The sequence below is a fragment of the Typopeltis vanoorti genome, chromosome 24, assembly GCF_054136105.1.
Source record: "Typopeltis vanoorti isolate ZY-2024b chromosome 24, IOZ_Tvanoo_1.0, whole genome shotgun sequence".
Lineage (NCBI taxonomy): Eukaryota > Metazoa > Arthropoda > Arachnida > Uropygi > Thelyphonidae > Typopeltis > Typopeltis vanoorti.
The window spans coordinates 57,084,104-57,109,211 of record NC_143572.1 but is presented as its reverse complement, the minus strand read 5'-3'; the positions used below and the strand labels follow the sequence as shown (position 1 = coordinate 57,109,211).

Below are 25,108 nucleotides of genomic sequence, written 5' to 3'. Positions count from 1 at the left end.
TCTACAGCACTATTTCCTTCATTTCTGAGCTTTTTCAATAACCTCCAGTATATCTTGCCACCTTCTTGATATTTATTTTCTATGTCATTGCCAAAGTCTTCCCATGACTTTTGTTTAGCTAGTTTTACAGTGTTTAGCTTTTTAACACTTGTCTCTGTATTCTTTTTTCTTTTCATATGTATGCTTTTTTTCTTTTCCTTCACTGCCTCTTTAACTTCCTGTGTCCACCACAGAGTTCTGATTTTTCTATCCTTGCAGACAACCTCACCACATGCCTCTCTGGATGAATCAATCAATGTTTTCTTCAGGATCTGCCATTGAATCTCCAAGGTTTGGTTCCTGTTCTCAAACTCTTTCATTTTTTCATCAATCATGTTTGTGTATTTTAGTCTACAGTTCACATCTGAGAGTTGCTCAACTCTTATTTGCTTTAAAACTTTCTTACATGTTCTTCTCAAATAAATAATAATTTAATAATTTAATAATAATTTAAAGTCACAATAGCATAAATGAGAACTATCTAGTGAAAATAAGATACTGAAGTCATTATAAAGATTAAAAAAAAAAAAAGATCCTACAATAACAGATTGTTTGCTTCTGTGTAATGGTATGTGAAGAAAAGGATATATAGGAAGTGCATCTTCTATAACATTAATATAGAAAGTAACCGTACATTTCAGTTTTATATGATAAAATCTTTTTTTCTCATTGCATTACTGTGGAAAACTTGACAGCCATAGTTCTGGATATGGAGTATTAATATATAGCATGATGTTTTCAAAAGAATGCAATTAAAACATAATGCCCTTTTTAAATAATAGCACGTAAACATATTTTTCTACAAATGTAGCTTTAAATAAGAAAAGCCTAGTAACCCCTCCCCCCTGAAATATAACTATGTTAAAAATAAAGGTGTAAGAAAATACTTAGTTCTTTTGTTTCATTTCATCTATACAAAATGCATTTCATTCATTATATATTTTTAAAAAATGCATTTTCTTATATTTGTACCTAGAATCAAAACACTGGCAATATTTTCCATTTTTGTTATATCCATAATGAGGTTATATACTGACCTTTAATATTCTTTGTCTGTCCTCTAGCTGCACTGCCTCTCATTAAGGGTAAATTAAGGGCAATGAAATGTTCATGGGAGCAAATAATTTGCAAGAAATCAAATTTATATTCCTGAAGTATCTGAAAAAAAAATAATAAATAGCATTAAAATAAGTAGGGTTATTATTTTCTTATTAAACCTGGTCATCTGGATTTCTAGGAGATGAAGATTGTGATGGAACCTATTATACTTATCCTTGAACTCATTCATGAAGTACTCATAATCATCTTTTGCTACCTATTCATCACCCTCCAAAAAACTAATCCCTATGCCCATTGCTAACATCTACAAAATTTCCTGCGAGTGAACCCTTGTTTTCTCACTTCTTTATCAGTATTGAAAAAAAAAAAGTCTCTGTCAATCCTAAAAAACTCTTTTAATAACTTTTACATTTCTATCATAACCCCACTTTTATGTCTGTCAACTAGCCATTGTAACCCAAAGACCTTCAGTCTGTCCTCACAGGGAGCATTCAACAGACCCATCACAATCATCATCATTCAGCTTTAGATCCTCTCTATAATCTCTTCTCCTCCAAGAAATCCAGATGACCAGGTTTAATAAGGCCACATCTGTAATCCAGATGTGGATCATTAAAAATCTTATAAAGAGAAACAATCTCCCCCTCTTCCTGCATGTCAGTGTGCTATTCAACATCTAAATAATCTGACCTATTTTGGCAACATTTTCAATATGACCCTCTAAACCAGTGCTTCCCAGACTTCTGGATGTCAGGGCCCCCTTTTGAAAAATTAAAATATTTCACGGCCCCCCTTGAAAAAAAAATCGTAATATAGGCATATATTATTCTAATATTTATTGTATTTATATTCAATATAAAACATACCCAGTGAATATAGCAAAAATCAAATGCAAATATTACATTTTTAGCATCTTACATACACATTTGACATGGCACATTATCTCATATTTTAATATAGATAGATATATTAATGAAATAAACAGCCAAAAGGCTTCACTTTTTGAAAATGGTTGAAACCGGTCTGGGTAGTGACCTATCTCCCTTAATGTAAAACAACATATATCTCCTAAGGGATGAGTTTTACATTAGGGTAAATACTAAGAATAGCGATCCTAGCTTTATCCACCTTTGCTATGAGTTACCTGGTATTGCACCACCCAGGTATTTGCTTACGCTTGGACTTGCCGAACTTTTATAGTTTGCTATATTCGGCATGAAACGCTTTGATTTGATTTCTATCTTAGAGTTTCATTCGGCTCTGAAATAATGTGGGATTAAATATCCCCCAATTTAAATAATAAATAGATATATTGTTATTGTACATTTGCAGTACAAGCACATGAAACGTAAAACGATTAGTAATAAAGAAAGAACTAAAAACATAAAAGAAGTTTAATAGCAACTTAATATGATGGATGCGTTTCAATACTGCTACACCAATATCAGGTGAAATATTTGAAACTGCAATTCTTAGATTTCTGCTTTGAAATGAAACTTATATGAATAAGCGTATATAATTACTAATATTCATTACACGCTGAAATATGGAGGAAGCAAAATTTGTGAGCAACCAATGTGTGATTTTTTTTCCATTAAAAAAAAAAATAACAAAAAAGAAATAATAAAAATTAAATATGTTTCTTTTAAGATAAAAAAAAACTACTTAGTCTTCAAAGATTTTAAATTTGTTTTCATTATTTCACGTCCCCCCTTAACAAAACCTATGGCCCCCAAAGGGGCTGCGGCCAACAATTTGGGAAGTGCTGCTCTAAACTACAAATCAATCTTCAAAATTACCTCAGATCTCTAACTTTATCAATTTTCCTGCAGTGCAATTCAATCAAGTATACAGCATGTGATCTCTTCTTCCGAAAGTGCTACGTGACTTCATACTTTGTCTCATTAAATTAACCCATACTGCCATTCTATTTAAGTCATTCTACAAGATTTCTGTATCATCTTGATTGATTATTGATCTTCCCAGTTTTGTGTTATTAATTATCATCTAATGAACTCAGGGTTCATTAGATGATAATGGAGTGGTCACAGAAAGGGAAGGATATTCCATTTCCTTTCCTTTCTGTAACCATTCCTCCTTCCAATCTATGTTTCTCCATAGTAATAACTTGTGCAGTAGTCACTGTAATGTCATCCACAATCTCCCTTGCGTCCCATGGCCTATTACAGCAACCACAAACTATGTTATTCATGACTTATTTTTACAGTATTAACAACACCACAAACACTTTTATCACAAAGATGTTTTATTAATGCTTATATTTCGCTGATTTTCAACTCAGCATCATCAGAGCACAACACACTTGTAAATGGCAAGTCGGGACTAGCAGACCATGGTTTGGACACTCACAGGATTAGATGGAGGAAAACGAATGTGCTATTTAGGAGTTGTTATAGATCTGAAAGATTATTTTTTGAGTCAGAAATGGCTTTGAAGAATTCTCCTAACCTTAACAAATATGGTTGCATTAATTTGCCAAAAATTTGGAAGACGGTTATCCTAAGAAAAACTCCTGGATAACTGCGTCCCCCCCCCCCCGTTAGAGGTTGCCAAAAAAAAATAGGACTTTGGATCTTTTGTCTTTTGCAATTATATTGTTTCACTCACTCACTGTCGCGTTTACAAGTGTGTTGTGATCTGATGATGCTGAGTTGAAAATCAGCGAAATATAAGCGTTAATAAAACATCTTTGTGATAAAAGTATTTGTGGTGTTGTTAATACCATGAAAAATAAGTCATGAATAACCATCAACACCTGAGCTTATCTGTTAGACAAACTATGTTAATTTATTTAATGGTATTGATTCACAACACAGAATGATAAGAAAATAGTTAATATTTATTAACTTATTAGCTGATATTTTGCTGGTATTATATCCAGCATCTTCTGAGCACAAAATAAGTTTGTCAGAGTACACTAAAGAAAACTTTGGTATAACAGTAGGACTGTTTAAAAAAAAAATTGCAACAGACAACACAAGGAACTAAAGTCCTAATTAGTGCCATCTATTGTTGGATAAAGAGAGAGAAAACAAGTATTAATTAGGTCTTAAAATAACTGTCTCTCAGATTTTTAGTAAACTGATACAGCCATACTTCTTGAGATTTGAAGTATGTTTTAAAGCTGCTGTTAATTCCAAAATCAATCTCTATGACTTATAATGATTTCTGTGTAGCACTTTTGTTTTCTTCCAATTGATCCTGTGTGAAGTGGTATTTAAGGCATGGTCTGCTAGATTCAACTTGCCATAACAATAGTGCCAGATGTATTTTTCATGTTCACCGAGGTGGATGTCCAAACCTCAAACCTTTGCCAGCCTGGTTGGCCTAGTGGTTATCTGCTCTCCAGCCAAAAGGCTGTGGGTTCGAATCATGCCATGGGCATGGATGTTTGTGATTGTCTGTGAAAATACTGGTGGTGGGTGGTAGATGGCATTGGTGTAGTTGCAGTTGGTGGAGACAGAGAATTGTAGAGTCGGTGCCCCTCCCTTGATGAGTCTTTCAACTCCCTGGAGGTGTCACATAATAATAATAAATTTACCAAAAATCTGAGAGACAGTCATTTTAAGATCTAATTATTATTTGTTTTCTCTCTCTTTATCCAACAATAGATGGTGCAAATTAGGACTTCAGTTCCTTGTGTTGTCTGTTACAATTTTTTTTAAAATAGTACTTGGTCTGTTAGACCATAATGTGGTCTAGCAGACCATGACTTGGATACTCCTTTACAATTTCATTACCTACATTAATGAAAACATAAGTTGAGTCTATGCAAACTAACATCCAGTTGTTCATAATAACCTTAACAGTATAAAGTGTCAATTTAAACTGTTTCTACAATGGCTTACTTTGTGCTCTGATGATGCTGGATAGAAAACCAACAAAAGATTAGTGAGTTTAATAAATGTATTTTTTTCTCTTGGCATCAACCTTTGGGGGGGACCATTGTCAGGCTGTGCTTAGGACAACAGTTGACCTTAATCGGCCCTGATTTCGACATCACCTTTATTAACCAAAAGTTTTGCATCACAACCAAATACGTGAATATTCGCCATCAAATCCTGCCAATATAATTAATATAAAAATTAAACATCAGTGGCGCTAATACAGAGCTCTTCATTTCTACTCCATATACTAATCTCTGATGTCCGTTTGAAGCCACCATTGTATCCATGGCTTATAGATGTGAACCATAGATTGGATATCTTCATATCCAATCCCATCTACTCTAATTTGTGTAACAGAGTTCCATGCAGTGCCATAACTAGGCAGGTGCACAGAATCCAGGACAAAGAGAGGCCCTGAAATGGGATATCAAAGAGATAATCAGTATTATATTTTCATTTTCAAATTTTAAATTTTACCAGTGTGAGGGCCGATTCATAAACATATATTATAACTTACTAATATATGAAGAGCTAAAGGCTTCAATTCGGCAACATGAACTTATTTAAATTAAGGGATATTACAGCCCATATTGTTTCTTAGCCGAATAAGAAACTCAAAGAGTTTCATGCCAAATATAGAAACTATATAAAGTTCAGCGATTCCAAGCATAAGCAAAATACCTGGATAGTGCAGCAACTGACTCTTTAGGTAGTGCAAGCCGAAGCAACTCATAGCAAGGGTGGAGAGCAAGCTTCAATCACTATTCTTGATATTTACCCATAATGTGAACTTAGCTCCTAGGAGCTGTATTACTGTTCTACATTATGAGAGACCAGTTTCAACCTTTTTTAAGGTCTCATCAGTGAGTAGCTAGACCTAGTTAATACCAAGTTTGTAGGGAACAGAACTTACATCCCTTCTATGAGAAATGCCAAGAAGGTGTCCTAATAAATTACTAATATATGAAGAGCCAAAGGCTTCAATTCGGCAATATGAACTTATTTAAATTAAGGGATATTACATCCCATATTTTTTCTTAGCCGAATAAGAAACTCAAAGAGTTTCATGCCGAATATATAAAGTTCGGCAATTCCAAGCGTAAGCAAAATACCTGGATAGTGCAGCAACTGACCCTTTAGGTAGTGCAAGCTGAAGCAACTCATAGCAAGTGTGGAGCACGCTTTGATCACTATTCTTGATATTTACCCATAATGTGAACTTAGCTCCTAGGAGCTGTATTACTGTTCTACATTATGAGAGAAGGAATATGAGAAGCTTGGAATCACCGAACTTTATATAGTTTCTATATTCGGCATGAAACTCTGAGTTTCTTATTCGGCTAAGAAACAATATGGGATGTAATATCCCTTAATTTAAGTAAACATATATTATAATATTTATAATATATGCCAAAATTTCTATTTCTATCGTATTTGTTTTTTTTTAATTTTTTTTTTTCCAAAAAAAAAAAAAGGTGGGCCAAAAATAAAATAAAATCTTGCACAGGGCCCATGAAAATCTAGTTATGGCACTGGTTCAATGTGTCCTCTTTGCAAAGTTCAGCAATATAATAGTGTAGCCATTCACTTTATTCAACTTTACTAGCACTTTATTAAAAAGTGAATAAATTACTAAGGCAAGAGATATGTCCTTCACAATGGCATTCTACTCTCCATAGCGATATTCCTATCCACACATTCCATAATTCTGCCTTTAACCAACTTTTCCACAACCTGAACCACTACTTCTATGACATCCATCTATATTTGCTATTGTCTTGGATATTTCTTTATGTAATGCAACTATCCCACCTTCCTTCCATTCCTTCAGAACCTTGCTAGAACTGGTTCTCTTGCCAATATCGCATTCACCACAGCTGAATTTGCATTGATATTTCATAATATAATGAGCATTTCCAGTTCATTCCTCTACTTCTAATCTCACATCAATCCCAGAGATGGTTGTTAAGGGATCACATCTGTGATCCCTTAATAACCATCTCTGCTACTTCTGCCATTTAAAGAATAACTTAAATGCATTTATTACAATTATTCACAGGAAGGTGAAAGAAGTAGCAGAGATGATTTATTAAGGGATCACTCTGCAAAGTTATATCATCCAGATATATTTTACTTGCAACCCAGCAAAAAACTCTTTTGATGTAAATTAGATTTCTTAGTTAATTTCAACTTATGATTTCATTCTGCTCTCCTTAGAATGCTAGTAATCCTTGTCTGTGCTTTGTACTGATTATGAGCATACCAATTATCTTTTCTTTACATTCTCTCCATAATGATTTCTATCTTTTGCAGTTACTGCTTAATGATGATACTCACCCACTTAACTCAGTGATGATACTCATCTACTTAACTCCAAAATGGTTGATACTTCTGATCTGGGTATACAATCTGATACTGCTTCCATAGCATAACCCTTGACCATTTCCAATGCACTAATGACATCTTTCCCACATATTTTCTTATGTCAAGGAATTGTTTTAAGCTATCTTTTAAGTAAATCAATCACTGAATAAGGAGCAGTCATGGCCGAGTGGTTAAGGTGATGGACTTGAAATCCATTGGGGTTTTCCCCATGCAGGCTCGAATCCTGCCGACTCCTTTTTTTATTGTATGTTAATGATATTGGAATGGGTTAAACACCTCAACCAGCCATGATGTCTATGGACATCCAGCTAAATTGTGAGGTAATGGTGGGCAAGACAGGATATTTAGTAAAGTGTTGCTACAAGCCAAGGAGCGCAGAGGGTGGGGAACAGGAGATGTTTAGATAGTTGAGCTTGGTAAGTGCAAGAAGAATGATTGCTATGGAAGATTTTAACTACAGCAGTATAAGATGGGAAGAGGAAAATGCATGCAGTAATAAGGGAATGGAATTTCTAGAATTCTTGAGGGACGAATGTGTTAGGCAACATGTAATAGAGGGAACAAGAGGTTCAAGAGTTTTGGATTTGATCACAGTATTAGCAGAGCTGATTACAACTGAGATGGCATCTCTCTCTCCCTCCTTGTTAGAAAGAGTGACCATTCAGTTTTGACTTGCAAGATGAATAGACATGCAGGATTATCAAAGAGAAAGGAACGTATGTGGAATTATCAGGCGGGTAATTATAGTAGGCTTAGATATCAACTGGGGACAGTTCCATAGAGAATTAATGCTTGGGAAATTGTGAAGGAATATTTGTTAGTAGCAACAGTAAGCTGTATTCAATGAGTGAAGAAGAGAACACAATTTGGTGTAAAGTGGATGACAAACAATATCAAACAGGAACAGCAAGTGAAAAAGAGATTATGGAAGAGATATATAAGGAGAGGGGTAGAGAGAGCAGATGCATGAAGAATATAAGACTCAGACAAGGAGAGTGACTAGTATGGTGAGGAAGGCAAAACTGGAATATGAGAAGAGTCTGGCATTAAGATCCAAAGAAAATCCTAGGGAATTTTTTAGCTATGTGGCTAGTAGGAGAAGAAATGATTGTGGAAGAATGACAATGTGGGATAAAAATCAGAATAGAGTGACTGATACAGAAGACATAGTGGAGTTGTTCAATGAACACTTTATTGGAATATTTCATCCTGGAGAAATAGGTTTTGATACTAGAGGGATAGGGCAGGTTCGAGATTTATAGGTGCAAGAGGAGAGTATGTTCCAAATACTGAGTACTCTGGATATCAATAAAGCTGTGGGACTGGATGGTATTTCACCACGAGTTTTGAGAGAATGTGCTGAAGAACTGACAGCTCTGTTGACCTGGCTTTTCAATGAAAGTCTGGCTATGGAAAAGGTACCCAGGGAATGGAAGGAAGGTAAGATAGTGCCATTACATAAGGGTGGTAGCAGACTGGTGTCTGCTACAGAAAGTGTCTAATTATAGGCCGGTTTGTGTGTCATCAGTAATTGTTAAAGTCTTGGAGAAATTAATGAGGGACCATATACAGCATTGGGCAAATGAGAGTAGTTATCTGTGAGAATCAACATGGATTTGTTAAGGGGTGCTCTTGCTTAAGTAATGTGATTGCCTTTTATAATTAAGTGACGAGAGCAGTTGATGAGGGAAAGTCATATACTGACATTTCTTTTGAATTTTGCAAAGGCAACTGGATTCAGGATTGGCTGTCTGACAGGTAACAGAGTTGTGTATGGTGAGGCATTATCAAGGAGGCAGAAGGTTACAAGTGGGGTTCAACAGGGTTTAGTACTGGGACCTGTGTTGTTTAACCTTTATATCAATGACATTGTCAATGAACTGCAAGGGGATATTCAGTTGTTTTGCAGATATGTGAGGCAGGGAAGCGTTATTAGTAATAGTGCAGATGTGGCAGCCCTGCAAGAGGATTTGAATAAACAAGACAGATAGGCAAATGAATGGGGCACTGGTTTTATGCAGCAAAATGTAAAGTCTTGAAGTTTGGGATACATTGATGGGAGGCTGCATACTTTACTGGATGAGCTGTACTCGAGGAAATAGGGGAGACAAGAGATCTGGGGTGATGATTGATAGAAAACTGAAATTCAGGGAGCATATTGCAAAGGTAGTGAAGTTAACCCAGAGGATTGCTGCAATACTGAGAAGGATGCTGACCCACAGGGATAAAAGAGTTATCATTCCGTTGTATAAGAGTCTGATCAGAACACACTTGGGCCATTGTTCTCAAATTTGGTTCCCAAAATTTGAAAGGGATAAATTTACTGTGGAAAGAGTATGGAGGCAGATAACAAAGATGGTTTCAGGACTGTACAATGTTAGTTATGAGGATAGGCTTTGAGAGGATGTGGACTGTAGAATTTGGTGAATAGAAGAAAGAGAGGTGATATGATTGAGACTTTTAAACTGTTGAGAGGTGGTTACATGGTTGACACTGAGGAGTTTTTTCACTTGGTGGCACAGTGAGAAGAAGCGATGATGACAAGGGGCCATCCATAGAAGTTACATAAGAAATCTGTGAGCAAGAGGGTGAGGAGTGGTAGGGTAGTTGAACCTTGGAATGCATTGCCTGAGAGAGAGTGATTGGAGTGGGGACAGTTAATGAGTTCAAGGAGTGGTATGATAGACTTTGTGTTTCCTAGGAAGGACCGCCCATGATGAGTCTCTTGACTCCATTGAGGCCTGAATAATAATAATAATAATAATAATATACTCTCATTAAATTAAAATTCCACTGTTAGCAATCTCTCAAGACAAAGTTGCTTGATTATTTTCCCCAATCAGAGGCAGATTGTCTGCTTTAATTATGTCTTCTGTTGCAATTACCAGATCCAGCAGTCTGAAACCCCAGGTTCCTCTAAATCACATTGTTTAGGGGAACTGTAAATTCCATTTTCATTCTCTCATGCATCCATTGCTCTTTCCAATTTATGTCCCCATAGTTAGAATTGATAGATGTACAGAAAGAACGTTTGATATTAAATCATGACTATCCATGATGTTAAGGCATGACTTACAACAGATCCACTTATTTATAATTCATATGGACCACATACTTTATAAATGAAAGCAGTATTAAACCTGATGTTGATATTAAGAATATTAAGCTTATTTCTTTACCCTATGCAGATAGTGTTATTCATACATCTAAATCTGTAACAAATCTCCAAACAAAAAGGTCGAAACAAACTTTCAGCTGCTTTCTCAGCATACTGAGACAGAATAGATAAAATACATGGAAACAGAAAACAGGATAAGCAAAACTGATATGGTGTGGAGTTAGTGAATAAATTTATTATTATTATTAATAACACCAGATCTCCAGAGAGTCAGTGACTCATCACATGAGGTAAACACTATCTATCAGACACAAAGTTTATCAAACCATGCCTCAAAACTTATTCAATATGTTTGCATTCACAACACACTGAATTAATGCATTGCACCCACTAACCACTCTCCTTGCAAAGAACCTACTCCTCACTCCTTTGCTCGCATCATCCTTAAACAACTTCAAGTGATAGCCATTTGCTCTAACTCACTCTCCCCATACTACAAAAAAATTTTTTTTTCTTAATCTGGTAACAACCCCTGACCAACTTATGTCTCAATGATATCCTACCCCCTTCTCCTTCTCACATGGCTTTGCAGACTGCATTCCTCAATCTATCTTCATACTCCACATTCCAAGGACCAGTTACCACCTTTGTAAATCTTCTCTGGACCCTTTCTAACATATTCTCATCATCACGAAAATCAAGTGACCAAATATGCACAAAAATCCATATGAGGCCTGATTAAGGCTTCATACAATAGAATCATAACCTCTTTATTATTGAATGTCAAGTTCCTCCACATCACTGCCATTATCTGATGTGATGACTTCAGAACTTGTGCAATATGACCCCTGAACCATTCCCAGATCTCTGATCCACTCAATCGTCTTCAAAGTTACCTCACCAAATGTATACTTTGCATCATTGCTTACCAAATTTCAAACCTTACACTTTGCAATGTTCAACTGATAGTTTCACTTACCTGCCCACTCACACAATCTTTTCAAGTTATCTTTGTAAGTCCATAACATATGCTAGACTCTGCATCGCTCTCCCCAATTTTGCATCATCTGCAAAGAGCCCATCATTACATCATCATCATCATCATGCTTTTCAAGGATTTAGGCCTGGAGTGGCCTGTTCCAGCCTTAGAAGTCATCATTGAATCCCTTTAGAGGACCTACTGGTTTTCTTTTTCCCAATGGTTTGTAATTTAAGGCTTGTTTTGGTAATCTTTCTACTTTCATTCTTTCAATGCAGTTAGCAAAAGTATCTTAAAAAATTGAAATATAAGAACTGATAATATTGGAGTCATAACCAATACATATCAATACAGAAGTTTGGTTTTTTAGGGTTTAATAGTGCAAGGACAGAGAGGAGGGCTGAAAAGTACAGATAAACAACTAGAACAAAAATGATATTAAAGCAGCTGATAACAACAAGAAAGAACATATCTTAAAATCCTTTAACCGCTATGTTTCATCAAATTGTAATAATTTGTTCTTTTTTTTTTTGAAGACATCCTCCTTACATAATAGTCAAGTCGAGGTGCAAAAGCTTGTAATGGATGATACTAACTGCATTTCATGATGGGAATGCAGCAAAATTCTCTCGTTGGTGAATGATATGCCTCAATGTGTGTGTGTGTGAGAGAGAGAGAGAGAGAGAGAGAGAGAGAGACAACATTCATTATATGCTAACAATGTTGTGGTTGTTCAACACTATTGTATATAACCATTTTTTAATCATATAACAACCAGTCCAAAAATGGCTTAATGCGACATTATTATTATTATTGTACAGGCACCTCCATGAAGTGCGAAGACTCATTGCTGGACACCCAAACTATCTGCACTATCTATCATACCTTTCCTCAAATCCATTAACAAAGACAACTGACTCTAGCAACCCATTCCCACTCATTCATTCACAACTCTCCAAGCAAAAAATTTAGTCCATACATCCCTACTATCCACACTTTTACTTAATTTCCAAGGATCATCTCTTGTTCTGCCACCTCTAGCCAAATGCTGAAACATTTCCCTAGCATCAGTCCTAAAAAACCCTTTAAGTAACTTAAATGTTACTTAAAGGGGTTTTTTTGCAGCCCCAGACACCCTCAATCTATCCTTATAGGGAACATTCCACTCACCATCTTGGTTGCACCTCTGAATCCTCTCCAAGGAGACCAGAACTGAACATAGTAATCGAGAGGAATATAAAGAGGAATAATAACTTCTTATCTCTACTTGTTAGTGTGTTCTTCAATAGCCAAATAATCTTATGGGCTACCTTAGCAATGTGTCCTGTAAACTTCAACTCTCTGTCTCTACCACCATCCCTAAATCTCTAGCTTCATGTATTTCATGGAGTACAGTTCCGTCAGTTTGGTACACAGCTCATAACTGATTTATCCCAAAATGCATAACTTTACATTCCTTCACATTAAACTGACACCCATTATCCTTTGTCCATACTGACAGCCTATTTAAATCATCCTGCAAAGCTGCTCTCTCTACATTGCCTTGATTCACTACTAATCTATCTAATTTTGCATCAACAAACAACTGCAGATATCCTTTCAGGTTATTTCCTATATCATTTATGTGCAAATTGAACAGTAATGGTCTACTGTATCCTCTCTTAACTTTACAGCACACCATTAGTCACCTGCTTTTGCCTGATTCTACTCCTCCAAATACCACTTTTTTGATATCTGTTCAGTAACCACTCTCTTATTCACTTAACCAGTGTCATATCCATCCCTATTTATTCTAATTTGCATAACAGAATTTCATGTGGCATTCTGTCAAATGCCTTTACAAAATCCAGTCACTCTAGAGCCATTGTCACTCTATTATATAATGTTGTTGCAAAACATAAGGTATGCACTCTGGGATGAAAAGATTACAAAGCTATCACCTTTCTCCTTATATACCCTACACAATAATTTCTTTTCTTTTTTTTTTTTTTTGCAGCTCATGCTTATTTATGCTACTCATCCATTAAATTGTATACCTAAGATAAGGAAGGACCTTAGGTATACAATTTAATACTGCTTCCGCTAAATGCTGCTTAATTATCTCCCATGCACTACTAACATCCTTCCATTGCACGGTTTTATGCCATGGCACAGATACAAGCTTCCTCCTAAGCTTGCCATAATCACTTGTAGTTCCACATATACCCCTTCATACAGTCCGAGCTCGGAACGAGAACAAGAACACGTGACATCGTCCAGTATTGTTCAACGTCAATAACGTTTTATATCTGCATTCTGTTATTCGAGTTTTATGAATAGCCAGACGGTTATGATTTGTATTTATTAATTCTCTTGTTTAAACTTTAAGTTATACTATTTACCCCCTGAAGATCCTATGATTTACGAAACTTGTCGGGAACTATTATTTCAGTATTTTGTATAACTGAATAATAAAAAATGTGGTGTAATCACCGAAATATATCTTTAGAATTCTTCATGTTTTACAATCTTCTGTGTTGTTGTCAAATCCCTAATCATTGGTATTGTGGCCACCTTAGATGTGGATAGCTGTTTTGAACCTATGGCCAGGTCCAATACTCTCACAACCCAAGTCCCCTCCATCACATGTTGCCTCAAGTAATTATCTCTCAGTAGGTGTATGAATTCCATTTTCATCCAGCCATGTGACCTTTCTTCCTTCCAATCTATATCTCCATAGTTGAAGTCTTCAATAATAATCACCCAACCTGCACACGTGTTTTTCAGATCATCCCTGGGTCTTCCAGGCATTAGCAAGAACTGACCATATATTTTGTCATATCTGATCTCACACCAGACTGACTCAAATGAACATCCACCCTCCTGTCTATCTCTTATTTTATTTTATTTTTTTTTTGGCTGCAATTCATCTACTATCATCAGCAGTATTCCTCTCCATCCTATATTCTCCCTGAAAATACTAAACCCTTTACATTCTATCCCTGTAATTACATCATCTACTGCAAAGTCTCCCTAATGCCTATAAATTTTGACGAATTTGCATGACCAAGTTTCCACCTATAGTTGTGGATGTACATATCATGTGTAAACATATATTTCTCCCTTAATAAACCCATTTATACCATAACATATATCGTTGTAGTTATTCAGTATTGTTTTTTTGTTGTTGTTGTTGTTTTGCACCATATTGTATATGGAGTGTAATACAGATTTATCATCAAAATTTTACAAATGTTCTTTACAAAATAAAATTAATTCTATATTACTGATTCTAGCAGGAATAACTTACCCTTGCATCACAAATATTAAATTTCTCCAAATAAGAATTTATAAGTTTGAAAACAAAACCACGGTCCATGAAAGTTAAGCATCGCTATAAAAAAATAGAGAAAATAATTTGTATTCTGATCAATTAAAGATCATATTGAACCAAAGAACAAAATTGTACAGTTATCAGAATAAAACTATTACATAAAAAAGAAATAATTTATGTCTTTTTTAAAAATAAAAAATAAATTTCTGGCATCTATGGTGTTGTGTCGGAAAAAGTGCCAACTCACTTTTAACGAGTTATCCCATTTCCGACCCAACATAAGGTAAAGTTAAATGCCATGGATATGGACATGCTTATGCCTCCAGAAGAAAATGTGCATCTTGGTAAGCCAGAACTGTGTCTAAACATTCTTGTAGATACTAAGTAAATTTTGAGAAACCCATATTGTAAATAAATAATGTTTGTGGATTATATAATACATGTATTGAGCCATGACATGGCTCAATACATGTATATACATGTATTGAGCCATGTCAAAAACAGTTCGGAGCTGTGGTAACCAATCGGCAACCGCTACGTGCGTGATGTAGCCACCAAGAGAGGGAGCTCACATGAGGTATATAGGTTTCGGCACCAAATTCAATCGTTCTCTTTTTTTCTGTTCCTGCTTCCTGATTCCAAGTGCTGGATAGCTGTGAAGCTTGCCGCCGTGCCCGGCAAGATTCTCCTGTTGCTATACGGTGCCGCGTCGAGTGTAGCCACGTTGAAGGAATGCTGCCAGAAACAGCCGTTGGTTAGCCATGCCAATGTATAAAACAGCGAAGAGGTGAATCTCTTTCGAAAAGAATAGAAGTATGTTGCGGATGACATAAGAAATATACGGTGAGGAAACCCGGAGATCTAGTTAAGGAAGTCCTAATAACTACCAGAAAAGCAAGAACGGTAAGATGCAAGTTTTCGTATTAGATTAACTAATAACCAAAGAGGGAATAAGAAACAGAACATTAAGGAACTCCATATAGTCTACTTCTACATTATATCTAAAGAACTGTAATCTTTTGGACATTCTGTCTACGTCTAAAGAGCAAGTAACACCCTAAGCTTAAGCTGAGCTGGGAATCAAGGCTTCGGACTGTTTATGTTAAAAGAAACATTGTTATTATTGTATTAAATTTGAACTTAAATATTAACTGAATTTTGGGGGAGGATAAAGCCAGAATATAAGAGAAAATATTGTCTTATGTGAATTTAGCAAGACGGAATACGTCTAATATGTTTCACACTAGGATAGTAGAATGTATCTATGTATATGTGTTATTCCCATGAGTGAGAACTGAGCAACTCAGTAGAATTTAACCAAGCCTGAATATAGTTATACAAAGAAGAGTGTAAGATTGTTACTATAAGATTTTAGAGGAAATATTTTTTGGATACGTAAATTTAAGAGGGGGGAAATTCAGGCTCCTTAGAATTGAAATTTCTGACTAAAAGTGTATATATGTGTTTTGTCTAAATAAATGTATTTCTTTAATTCAAACCACATGAGTCTGTCATTATTCTGAGAGTTGAGTTACCATTTGTTAAAATTCGGACTGTGCATTGGTAATAGGGGAATCCATTAGTAACTAAGAAAGGGGGACCATGACTGCAAACCTCTTGATCCCCATATTGTTTCCAGTAGTTTAAAATTGTGTCTCAGATTTCAGTTGCCGGCTGGCGTAGTCGACTTAAAGAATATAAATTTGTCGGCAATGGAAGAGCTGAAATTAAATAAGATAAGTCTAATATAAAAATAATAAATAACAGGGAGAACAAGACGAAACAATGGTATTTGCCAATTTGGCTCAGAAAACACCACCGTCTATTGTTTGAACAGTATATCTGCTCTCCAAACAGGGTATTAGTTCTTTCAGTATAATTAAATGATTAACAGTGCTCATTATATAAGATTTATGGAATCAACTACTGTTTTGACATAAAATAACTTTGATAATATTAAAATTATCTTCTGTGTTTTAATCTTTAGATTAAGGTCATCTTCAGGAATTTATACACATTGAATTATATTATTAGAAATTTATACACACTATATTAGAGTAACTAGTGCCATAATATTGTGGGTTACATAATGTCCAACACTAATTAACTGTCTAGTACAAGTAAAACATTAACAATCAAAAATCCATTACATGAGACAATCAAAAATTCCTATTTTTAGCATATAGTTTATGCTAGTTTTAGCATGTAGCTCATAAATTAACTGATGTAATGTAATCAAATGAAAGATAACTGTGATGATGTTAAATAGAAAAGATTACCTGCAAAAGAATGTACTGGTATACAATACCAATAATTAAATAACTGTTATCTACAATCCCACAAAAAAAATCAAAATCAAAACTAAAAAAAAAAAAAGTACTGAAAGAGTTGCTTCTTATACTTCTGAGGTTGTGAAAAAATTAATATCCCTCTACTCAAGACTGCCAAGAATCACAGGCTTCTCAAAATCCACAAAGATAGCATACTGAGTGCTCCAAACAATGATCTACATAGCATCTTCAATAGGACAAGGCCTTCAATGCAATACCATCAAAATGCAGTCTTGCCTTTTCTCTCACAAAAGAGGACTTAGCGTGCCTTTCCTTACCCTCAGTAATACAGAAATCACCACACGGGGGTAGAGCGTGCTTGGACTAACCTCTAATCTCTCCTGGTATCAACAGCATTCTTCATCAGCATCATCTTCATCAAAAGATTCTCTTTTGTTCAAAATGATATTTTATATCCAGCCATCTTAGCTCTATACAAATTCCAAATCCACCCATCTTTAAACTGCTGCTCACATATTTTGAGTAGTACACCTAAAACTTCTCTAAAAATTCTTCGCAATGTCCAGAGGAAAGTAATTCAGCTCATAGATGATCCCTCTCTTACAGATACCTCAATGGTCATTGCTCCAATGACCTCAACCATTGGAGGCAACCATTATTTCTCCACTCTCTTTGGACCTGTTAAAACAAGAGAGAGAGCAACAGCTGCCTCTCCTCTCTCAGCTGTTACTTCAGGTTCAGACTGAATATTACTGATGTGCAGTTTTATTTAAAACATGCATTCAATCAATAAAGTTTTCAGAATTTGAAAGGACAAAGGACAGTTCAATATTACTTAATAACTAATGTGAAATTAGATTGCATCTATGAGGGAAAGTCAGTAAGTTACAAATGGTCATAAAAAATAACACGCGTGAAATATGAACCTCAAAAAACATTTGTTTCTGTACATAATCACCTTCAACATTTATACACTTGTTCCATTACTTCATCAGTCCTTCAAAACCAGCAGCACAAAATTCTTTTGTCTGTTGTCTTGGCCAACTCTGCACCTCATTTTCGACCTCTTAATCATCAGCAAAATGTCTGCCACCAAGGTGCTGTTGTGAGACCAGATCCATTCGGTTCATTTTGTGCTGAGGACTCAGTTCTCTGGACATCCATCCTGTGCACACTTTCCAAAAATTTAAATGATCATGCATTATGCTGCAGGCTAGACCATGAGAACAACCTATTGCACTTGCTACAGTGTCTATCATTATCTGCCTGTCATCTTCGATCATCTGTTCCACCTGTCCCAGTGGCTTCTGTTGCAATCTCAACAGGGCAACCAGATCAGTCTTCATCGTGAAGTGCTGAGTGCCCCTGATAAAATTCTGGAGCTAGTTGTGACCTAACACTTCTTGCCATAAAAAGGATACATCTCTTCATGAATGACCTTTGCAAGAAGTAGCTTTACAGTACCCACAAGAAATCACTTCCAATTCATTTGTTCTGCATTAACTTGTAACTTACTGATTTTTTCTCGTATAAAGCTTTATTTGTACATATAGCATAATTGGTGTATATATATATATATATAAAGACATAACATGAGACTACCTTATACAATGGGTGTCTACTTTAACCTCTGTCTTACATCAGCTCTGTGTCTCCTCTACATGTACTTCCATGGCTACTTTATTGCTCCAGGAAAGAAACTGGAAGCTCCTTCCTCTGCTTCCTGCTGGATCTGTTAAAACACAAGCAGCTTCCCAGCATCCATTTTCAATACACTTTAAACACATTGAACCTGCTTCTCCTCTTACTCATATATTTCATCTACCTCCTATCTTCCGGAACAGCCTTCCTCATGAGGTGTTTCCCACAACAAAAATATCAATATTTTCTTCTTTCTCAATCCTCACCTGCACCTACACCTGGTACTATAGTTCTGAAGTTTATCTATCTTGCATATATATGAGATACTTATAAAAATAAACAAATAAATAAAAAACTTGAAAAAATTAACAAAAATTTAAGTGAAAAATGTATATTTTGGAAGCCATCTCAACAACAAAAAATAATAAGCACAGTTATTCATTTTAATTTTTAAAAAAAGTTGAAAATTTTAACAAAAAAATTAAATGATAAAAATGTTAAATCAACATCAAAAATAGCTACATATTCACCCTTTTAAGGATGTTCAACTATGCAAAGTTTCATATTTAAATCTGTAAACCTGTTCATATTTGTTAGATTCACATCACTTTTTTTTTTTTGTTTGTTTGTTTGTGGTTATCTAATAACAAGTAAACAAGTCATATATATATGCAGAGCATGACCATAAAATGGCTCTTTTGCATGTCTTTCTACTTTGGAACTACCTACACAATATATCTTGCTAATCTTGTATAAGATGAGATGAAAAGCTGACAATTTGTTCTCTCTCACTAACTAGAAACAAAAACAAATCGAAGTAATACATAAATATGCAAGACATAAGTCAAAATTTGGTAGGTATGAATACACCGAGTGCCCATTTCTGTTTATACTCTGACATCTTGTGAGTTTAATGCTTTACTTCCAAATACACACTTTTTGCTAAGAGGCAGTACCAAATTTCACTCATTCAATCATCCATCATTTTTATTTGACATCAGTATTATTACTTAACCAGCAAAAACCACAAATAATACACTTATAAGAAACCATTTAGCAACTAGTTTTGCACATCTTATTATATACATTCTGAGATTAAATTACAAAATTAGAAAAAAAAAAAAAAACTTGTATTAAGAGAATTCTAAATTAACAAATGTCATACATTGAATGAGCTTACACTAGATGTTGAATATAGCATTGAGATATCAGACTGGCTCATTCTTACAATGTGCTGTGTAACTTCTGTTGTAGCCTAATTCTTAGCTAAGTAGAACCAAGTTGGTTTAAAATGAAAAGGTGGTTTTTGTTACACTGGAGTAGATACTGCAGCATTTTGGTCATTTCTTTAAATCTGTATGTATAATTGTTGAATTCAATGTATCACATTCCTGTGAGTTGTGAAAGTACTTATACTAGTTTATTTGGCAGTACAAAATACTAATTTTGATTTATGTGCTGCTTTTCTCTACATCTTTGATATGTTCTTTAAAAGAGATCTCTCTCTCTCTAGTTTGTCCCATTTGTCCAACATAGCAGATGTCACATGTAAAAGTTGTAACACTAATGGTTATTTAAGAGGAAAGTGAGGCTGTCTGAATGATAATGGACAATTTACACCAAGGAAACCTTAATTCCCTAACATTAATATGTTACAGACAAAACTTGCAAAAGTCAGAGCATTAAATTAGAATAATTAAAGAACTAGAGCATTTTGAAAGTAACAATTTTCTTGCTACTTTCAAAAATACAAAACATTGTTTTTCCTTCTTCTCCTCTTCCACTTCTTGTGAAATCTTCTGCTGGCTGTCATTCAATGGATTTTAAACTCTAAGCAACTAAGCTACTAATTTCCTCAGAAAGAAAGAAAGAAACACCCAATGCTTTCCATATTTTTCAACTACTTTAGCATATTTTAGTACACACATAGAGTAGTAGGATATTTCCTATATTTCATTCATTATTATTACCCATTCTCTGCAGAAAATGGGTAACAATCTTCTCTCAATACTGAGTTTGAAGTATACTGTTATAAAAAGGAAAGCTGTGGCCAATACAAATACTACTAGGTATGTGTAGACAGAACTAATTATTTAAGGATGGCAATTAACTATAGGAGATAGGGAAAGGTAAAAGTCTAGAAAACTATTACAATGAAGAAGAGTACTTTGCAAATAACTTAATGTAAAAAAAAAAAGGAACATAAATCAGTGGAATTAACTGCTAAAAAAAATACGAAGCCAACAAAAGCATCACATGCAGAAGCTAAGCATTTTTATCCCCATAAAATAAGCTTATATTTGTCATAATAATTCATCAGATTCCTCTAATTTCAACTTAAAAAATTCTGAATATAATACTTGATTATAAACTATAACTACTGCTGCAACAAGCAAGAATTTAGTCTCAGAACTTACCTTCAGAAAATGTCCCATACTCTGATTAGCTTGTTTTGTTTCTACAGGTAGCTCTCTGTATTTTTGGAGGATGTGAGGCATTATATCTCGAAGCAAGCACTGCACTCGGAACTGATATTCTGATGGGAAACGATCATGTCGAAGACTCTTAAAAAAATAAAGCAAAGCATTAAATTTATTAATGTTCCATAATGTTAAAAATTAAGAGCGCCTTATTAACTGAAATTATACAGATTGCATAGTGACTGAGATTTTGTAGCACAGTCTCATAATTACCTCCCGGTTGGATGATGATCCTTCTCCCTACTAAGCATATTTCAACCAAACATTCAATCCATAAACTGTAACAATACAGCTGTCACTATTCAGTATACAACATTCTATTACATAACTTTTGGTAAGTAGAATCTTGTGTATCAGTAGATGATTTTTCACATGCCATGTGAGGCGACCCTAACAATTCATGAGGATATGAATGACTTGACAGCTACAGAAAAATTATATTGATTAAATGACATGCCTATGCCATAGAATAGAACAGAAGCAATGAATCACAAAGAGAGAGAGAGAGAGAGATGAAAGTACATCATTCTGCATGGACACTATTTATCAAAAATATCCACCATTAGTTTTGGAAGGGTTATGGCTATTGATCTCAATACTCTTTCCTGTAACCCAACAGGATGAATTTCTTTTTCTTTTTTAGGATGCCTAAGAAACATATGCCAAAAAATATATATCAATAAAATATTAATTTTCATAAAGTTCTCAGTTAAAAAAAAAAGCTAATGCCTTTTATTCCCTTACAGGAAGTAGGCAAGGCCTTTTAACCCTACCTAGCTTTTGGAGACTGAGTGAGTAGTTCAATCTCCACCAGTAGCCAATCAGAGATAGCTGGCCGAAGGCTATCACTAATTATAAGCAGTAACTGATGAAGAGACTGGCAAACAAGTGCTTCCATCTCTTGGTACCTAACCCTAACAGAATTTCATCAAATTATCTGCATTAAAATAGCAATATTATTAACATCACATTTCCCTATTGAATCAAAAGATTCATCATGGAAAGTACCAGGTGCACTGACATGCCCAAAGTTTATCAAGCCATGCTTTAAACTTATTTGTGTCTGTATTCACCACACTCTTAAGCAATTAATTCCACTCACTAACCATGAACTTTCAGAATCTTACACTTTGCAACACTGGACTGTTTGGTACACTCACTTGCCCATTCATACAATCTATTAAAATCCTCCTCCAAAGCAACAACATCTACTTGACTCCTCATTTTTCTTGACAAGTTTAGATCATTGCAAACAGCTGCATATTTCCAGTTAAATTCCACTCACTAACCATGAACTTTCAGAATCTTACACTTTGCAACACTGAACTGTTTGGTACACTCACTTGCCCATTCATACAATCTATTAAAATCCTCCTCCAAAGCAACAACATCTACTTGACTCCTCATTTTTCTTGACAAGTTTAGATCATTGCAAACAGCTGCATATTTCCAGTTAAACCCTTTCTAATATCATTACCCAGAAGTTAAAGAGGAATTGTCCAAAACAGACTTATACAGCAGCAGCCTACCACTAGTGACTCCTCTTTCGAGATGCCATGCTGCTATACACAACTTGCCCATACCTGACAGTCAGTCTCCTATCCAACTCACCAATCTAATATCTAACCCAATCTTTTACAATTTAGTTATCAAACTTTTCATCTGGCATCTATTAAAAGCCTTTGAAAAATTTATACCATTACATGCATCTACCTCATCCAATGCCTTCATCGTAGTGCATAAATAATTCATTAAAGAGAGATCATGTTTTACAAAACACATTTTGACCATCAGAGAATATTGCTGTCAACAAAACACTTCTGTTTGTAGCTCTTACTAATCTCAGGGGGAATGAGACAGCCTTCCCATGCCCTCCCCCCAGTAGTGTTACCCTGTGGTACATTGCTGGTGCTTCAGACAAAAGAAGCACCAGAGATATCTCCACTCAAAAACACATCAAGATTCTTTAACTTTCTACACATGGAAGACATGTGCTAATGGGTAGCATCCCCCATTTATGGAATTAATATATTAAAATAATAAATAATTTCATTTAAAAACTTTAAGTTTTTATTCAGATATTTTATACACAGGTGTATGCATGCATCATCACTTACCTTTAGTTTTTCAGTTGCAAGAAGGTGCTGAGCCATTGATTTAACTAAAATTTGAAAGAAAAACCATGATTGTCTAAGAAATTTGTTAATGACTAAAAAATCAGTGTTGCCTGGCCTTAAAGTGATAGTCAAATATTTTGTAAGCTCTTCATGAACTGTAGTTTTCTGAGAAGCACTCACAGGTTCTGTTACAAATACATACTGAAAGAAAGAAAAAAAAAAGGATGGAATAAGCATGCATTCTCAAATATATTAGTATTATGCAGTAATAAAGTAAATGAAATATATTTACTCTAACAATGTCTTGGAAAAAGAAAATTCATTAATGGTGCTGCAGAAATCTGTTTTAGTACCAGTACTGTTTATCATATATGTTAATGACAATGGGAGAAATATGCAGTTGCGGGATAATAAATGCAGATAATGCAAAGTTTACATAGAGCTATTAGTGGTAAAAATGGTATTATGATTGTCCAAATGAATTTGAATAGATTACAAATTTGGAAGACAAGGACTGGTTACTGTGTATTCAAGTGGTGTTTTATCAACTCTTAACATAAGAGGTTTCAAGTCCTATAACATGACGGTATAAAAAAGGGTCCATATTTCAAGAACTTTGAAGGCAACACAGCACAACATATTACAGAAATCATGAAGAGGATAACAGCAGGTAGAAATAAATGTCTTATTCTTATTACACAATTTATTACACAAAAGCAGTACTGTAACTCCAGGAGTTACAGTACTGCTATAAATAACACAAGGCATTTGAACTGATATGTGTAATATGATCACCTGGTTTTAAAAAGAGATTAAGAGAATTTGAAAAAGCCTAGAGCAGAGAGAATGACTAGTGTCTGGAATGCTGTGTGAAGAAATACTGAAGCAAAGGCAGTAAAAAGAGGAGTAAATTTTTTTGTCACATAAACGTTTTTTTATGTGATATGATAGAGGCACAGTTTGCAGGACATAAATGCAGAAGAGATTAGTCATAGAGTGAGGCCAGTCTAAAAAGTCGTATAAGGCAGAGGTGAGGAGTAGCATAATTTTTTGCTTTGAGAGAATGACGAGTGCAGAAACAATAAATCGGTTTGAGTGATCTTTTGATGACCATTTTTTGATATCAGGGTTCCCACCGAGTTGTTTAATACAAGAAGTAATATTGATAACATTCAGAAGTTTCTACCATGCTGTTTTAGTCATTTTCTCAGCAACATCCATTATGTCCATGTATGTTTGTAGTTCTGTTAATTTCACTTTTCTATATTCATGTTTCACATATATTTTGAATTCTTTTGAAGTTCTCATCCAGATTTCCCAATCAAAACAGCAGGAACTGCTTAACTAGGCAATGTCACAGATGCCATGATATCTGCTTATTATTACGGGCAACTCCAAGGAGTCCATACACTCATTGAGAGAGGCTCTAACATCATGTCAAGAACAACTATTTGACATTCACACAGTATCTATCATACCTTGCCTTGAACTCATTTACAGTCATGGCACCCACAACAGACTCTGGCAGTTTATTCCATTCATTCGCCACTCTCCAAGTACAAAACACCCCTGCTAACCACACTCTTGCCCAGCTTCCATGTATGGCCCCTGGTCCTCCCACCACCAATCCTATTCTCAAAAATATCTTCTGAATTAATCTTATAGAAACCCTTCAGTAATTTTAATGTCTCAATCATATCACCCCTCCTTCGCCTATCGTCCAATTTCTGCAACCCACAAATCTTCAACCTATTCTCATAAGGTTCATTCCACAGACC

The 25,108-nt window shown here is 35.0% G+C and overlaps 1 protein-coding gene and 1 non-coding gene across 2 annotated transcripts in view; one reads left to right on the top strand and one right to left on the bottom strand.

Annotated features, from left to right (window-relative positions):
• The window catches only part of Ziz (dedicator of cytokinesis protein Ziz), an 826,359-nt gene that overhangs the window by 312,463 nt on the left and 488,788 nt on the right, over positions 1-25,108 (bottom strand). The window contains exons 25-28 of the mRNA XM_090414187.1: positions 23,331-23,531; positions 21,151-21,297; positions 14,778-14,861; positions 1,077-1,197 (exon numbers count right to left, since the gene is read on the bottom strand). Coding sequence (XP_090270313.1) covers positions 1,077-1,197; positions 14,778-14,861; positions 21,151-21,297; positions 23,331-23,531 — 553 coding nt within the window. The remainder of the gene's footprint in view (positions 1-1,076; positions 1,198-14,777; positions 14,862-21,150; positions 21,298-23,330; positions 23,532-25,108) is intronic.
• TRNAS-UGA (transfer RNA serine (anticodon UGA)) lies at positions 7,544-7,626 on the top strand. Its single transcript has one exon. It is a non-coding gene; the product is annotated as a tRNA-Ser (tRNA).